The following is a 2,785-nucleotide window of genomic DNA, read 5'->3' as shown; positions in this document are numbered from 1 at the left end:
TTTTCGAATCGAAATCGAAATTTTATTCTTTTAAAAAATAAATAATGTTAATTCACATCATCAATTGTTAATTATCGTTATAAGGATGTTATTATTATTATTATTATCATTATTAAAATTTAGTTTTTCGAAAAACTAAATTTTAGTCTAAACAAAAAAAAAAAAAAAACCAAAGAAAAAAAAATATACAGAAAGGGTTTGGGTAGTAAAACCCCCATTTTCGATTCTCGTGATGTACTTTTCGATTTTTTAGTTTTTTCCCCCCCCCCCCCCCTCCCCAAGTTTATCCAATATATCACTTTCGATGGAAGTTTTAACGATTTTTTTTTTTTTTTTTGCTTTTTTCTTTCTTTCTTTCTTATTCTTTTCCATTTGAAAAAGTGAAACCTTTTTTCCTTAATTAAATTTCTGTATAAAAAAAAAAACAGTTGGGCGAATCCATAATCAAAACTAATCGTTCACACAACTAAATTAAAAAAAAAAGAAAAAAAGAAAAAAAGTGGCAGCAGATAATTAATTTATTTATTAAAATTATATTTTAACCAATCAGAATAATTTATTTAATAATTACGTCACGAGTCATTTTTTTAAATAGAATTTTAATGGCGTAACGATATTCGATTTGCAAAACAGAATTTTTTTTTTTTTTTATTATTTTTTTTGGCGCGTTAATTTTAATTTTTTTTTTTTTTTAATAATGATGATTTATTTTATCAGTTATTATCATTATTATTATTATTATTGATCATTTTAGAATTTGAATTTTGAAATGAGATCGGAATTAAATTCTCAAACAGTCGATGACGATGACGGAGTCGGTGGACAATGTTGGACAAAAACGGAAAACGATAATATAGAAAATGAAAATAAAATACATCGAAATGAGGATGAAACCGGAAACGGGATAATAATAAAACCGGAAAACGAATGTAATAAAAATGAAGATAGAATAGATCTGAGAAGTAGGAGTAAAAGACGAAGGCCCGTGTCATCAGTGACACCAGATTTAGAACTCACGGATTCCTCATCTGTAAGTGAGTTTACCGAGAAAAAAAAATTATTATTATTATTATTATTATTATCAATGCCCCCCCTTTTTTTTTTAACGTACTCTATAACAAAAATTACGACAGCAAAACTTTACGAAATTATTATTTTGTTTAAAAAAACCAAAAAAAGTTAATTATGGGTTCACTTTATAGATAAGCGATGATGTTACGTTCGTACCGTACTCAAGCAGAAGTGCCAGATCTCGATCCGGAAGATCTTCGACATCTTCTGGAACCACTCATTCATCGGTATCAAGAACTAGAAGAAAACCTGTACTAAATGCAAGAGAAAGAAATATAAGAAGGTTGGAAAGTAATGAGAGAGAAAGAATGAGAATGCACAGCCTCAATGATGCATTTCAGGTAAATTTAATTTTTTTATTTCTATCACCGAAAAAAAAAAACGGGAAAACGTTTCAATGACGTATCAACAGGTTCCATTACTATTATTATTATTATTATTATTAACGTAAAAAAAAATTTCCTTTAAAGAAAAGAAAAAGGAAAAGAAAATTCCAAAAGTTTATTTTTCCATTTTTCTCTTTTTTTTTTTTTTTTTATGAAAAATGAAAAAATGCTTCAGTTACTTAATCCGAATTTATAAATAGAAGAGAGAGAGAGAGAGAGAGAGAGAGAGAGAGAAAGAAAATTGTTTTTCTTTTTTTTTTTTTTATTCGGTTGCTTTTAAGCTCGAAAGATTATAAAAAAAAAAAAAGAAAAGACAAATTTTAGTACAACTAAAAGTTAAAAAATATTTAATATATATTTTAATCTTTATTTTTGTTTCTTATTAAAAATGAATGAAAGTCTATGACTTACCCACAAAAATAATTTTTTCTCCTGCCACGTCGTTATTTTACAAAATCTAAACACGACCTGGAAAAAAAAAATCATATTAAAAACTTTTTCCCTTTATGTGCGTGTAAAAAAAAAAAAAAAAAAAAAAAATTCATTTAACTTTTTTTATAAAAAAAAAAAAAAATTACCAACAAACAAACAAACACAAACCCCCCCACACAAACTATAGACCATCATCCCCATCACGCACATAAATTTAAAAAAAAAAAAAAAAAAAAGGTAAAAACTCTCTAAAAACTTTGTTATATTAATAAAAAAAAAAAATTTAATAAAACTTTATTTAATTGAATAATTTTTCATTTTTTTTTTTTTTTTTTTTTTCAATCGATATTTATTATATATATATATAATATAGAGTCTTCGAGAAGTTATACCACACGTGAAAAAAGAAAGAAGACTTTCTAAAATAGAAACATTAACTTTAGCTAAAAATTATATATTAGCATTAACTAGTGTTATTTGCGACATACGCGGTGATAACAAATTAATGCAATCAGGAAGAACGGAAACGACCGTTGTGACGTCATCAAATCAAGATCCTAAAAATGATTTGTACGATTTTCAAGGATAATTTATTATTAATATTATTATTATTATCATCAACCACTACCACCACTACCACTACCACTAAAAATTGATGTTGTTGTCAATATATAAAAATCGTTAAAAAATCAAAAGAAGAGAAAATAAAAAACAAACAAACAAACAAACAAACAATCGACGTTAATTTTTTTCTTTTTTTTTTTTTTGTGCCAAAAATTAAAATGTATAAATTATAAATAAAACAGGTAATTAATTAAAATTTATTTAATTAATTTATCATTATTATTATTATTATTATTATTATTATTATTATTATTATTATTATTATTTACGTT

General features: G+C 24.5%; 1 protein-coding gene across 1 annotated transcript; it reads left to right on the top strand.

Moving 5' to 3' along the window:
- Positions 1-769: 769 nt before the first annotated feature.
- On the top strand, positions 770-2,478 carry Phum_PHUM567140 (Class B basic helix-loop-helix protein, putative; the record flags this gene model as incomplete). The annotated part of the gene is made up of 3 exons (XM_002432012.1): positions 770-1,030; positions 1,203-1,412; positions 2,263-2,478. 3 exons carry the CDS (start codon positions 770-772, stop codon positions 2,476-2,478), a joined length of 687 nt encoding a protein of 228 aa, XP_002432057.1.
- Between the last annotated feature and the right edge of the window lie 307 nt (positions 2,479-2,785).

Source organism: Pediculus humanus, genomic scaffold (genome assembly GCF_000006295.1).
Source record: "Pediculus humanus corporis 1103172108299 genomic scaffold, whole genome shotgun sequence".
Classification (NCBI taxonomy): Eukaryota; Metazoa; Arthropoda; class Insecta; order Psocodea; family Pediculidae; genus Pediculus; species Pediculus humanus.
Note: the sequence above shows the minus strand (reverse complement) of the source record. Positions and strands in the feature narration are given on the sequence as shown.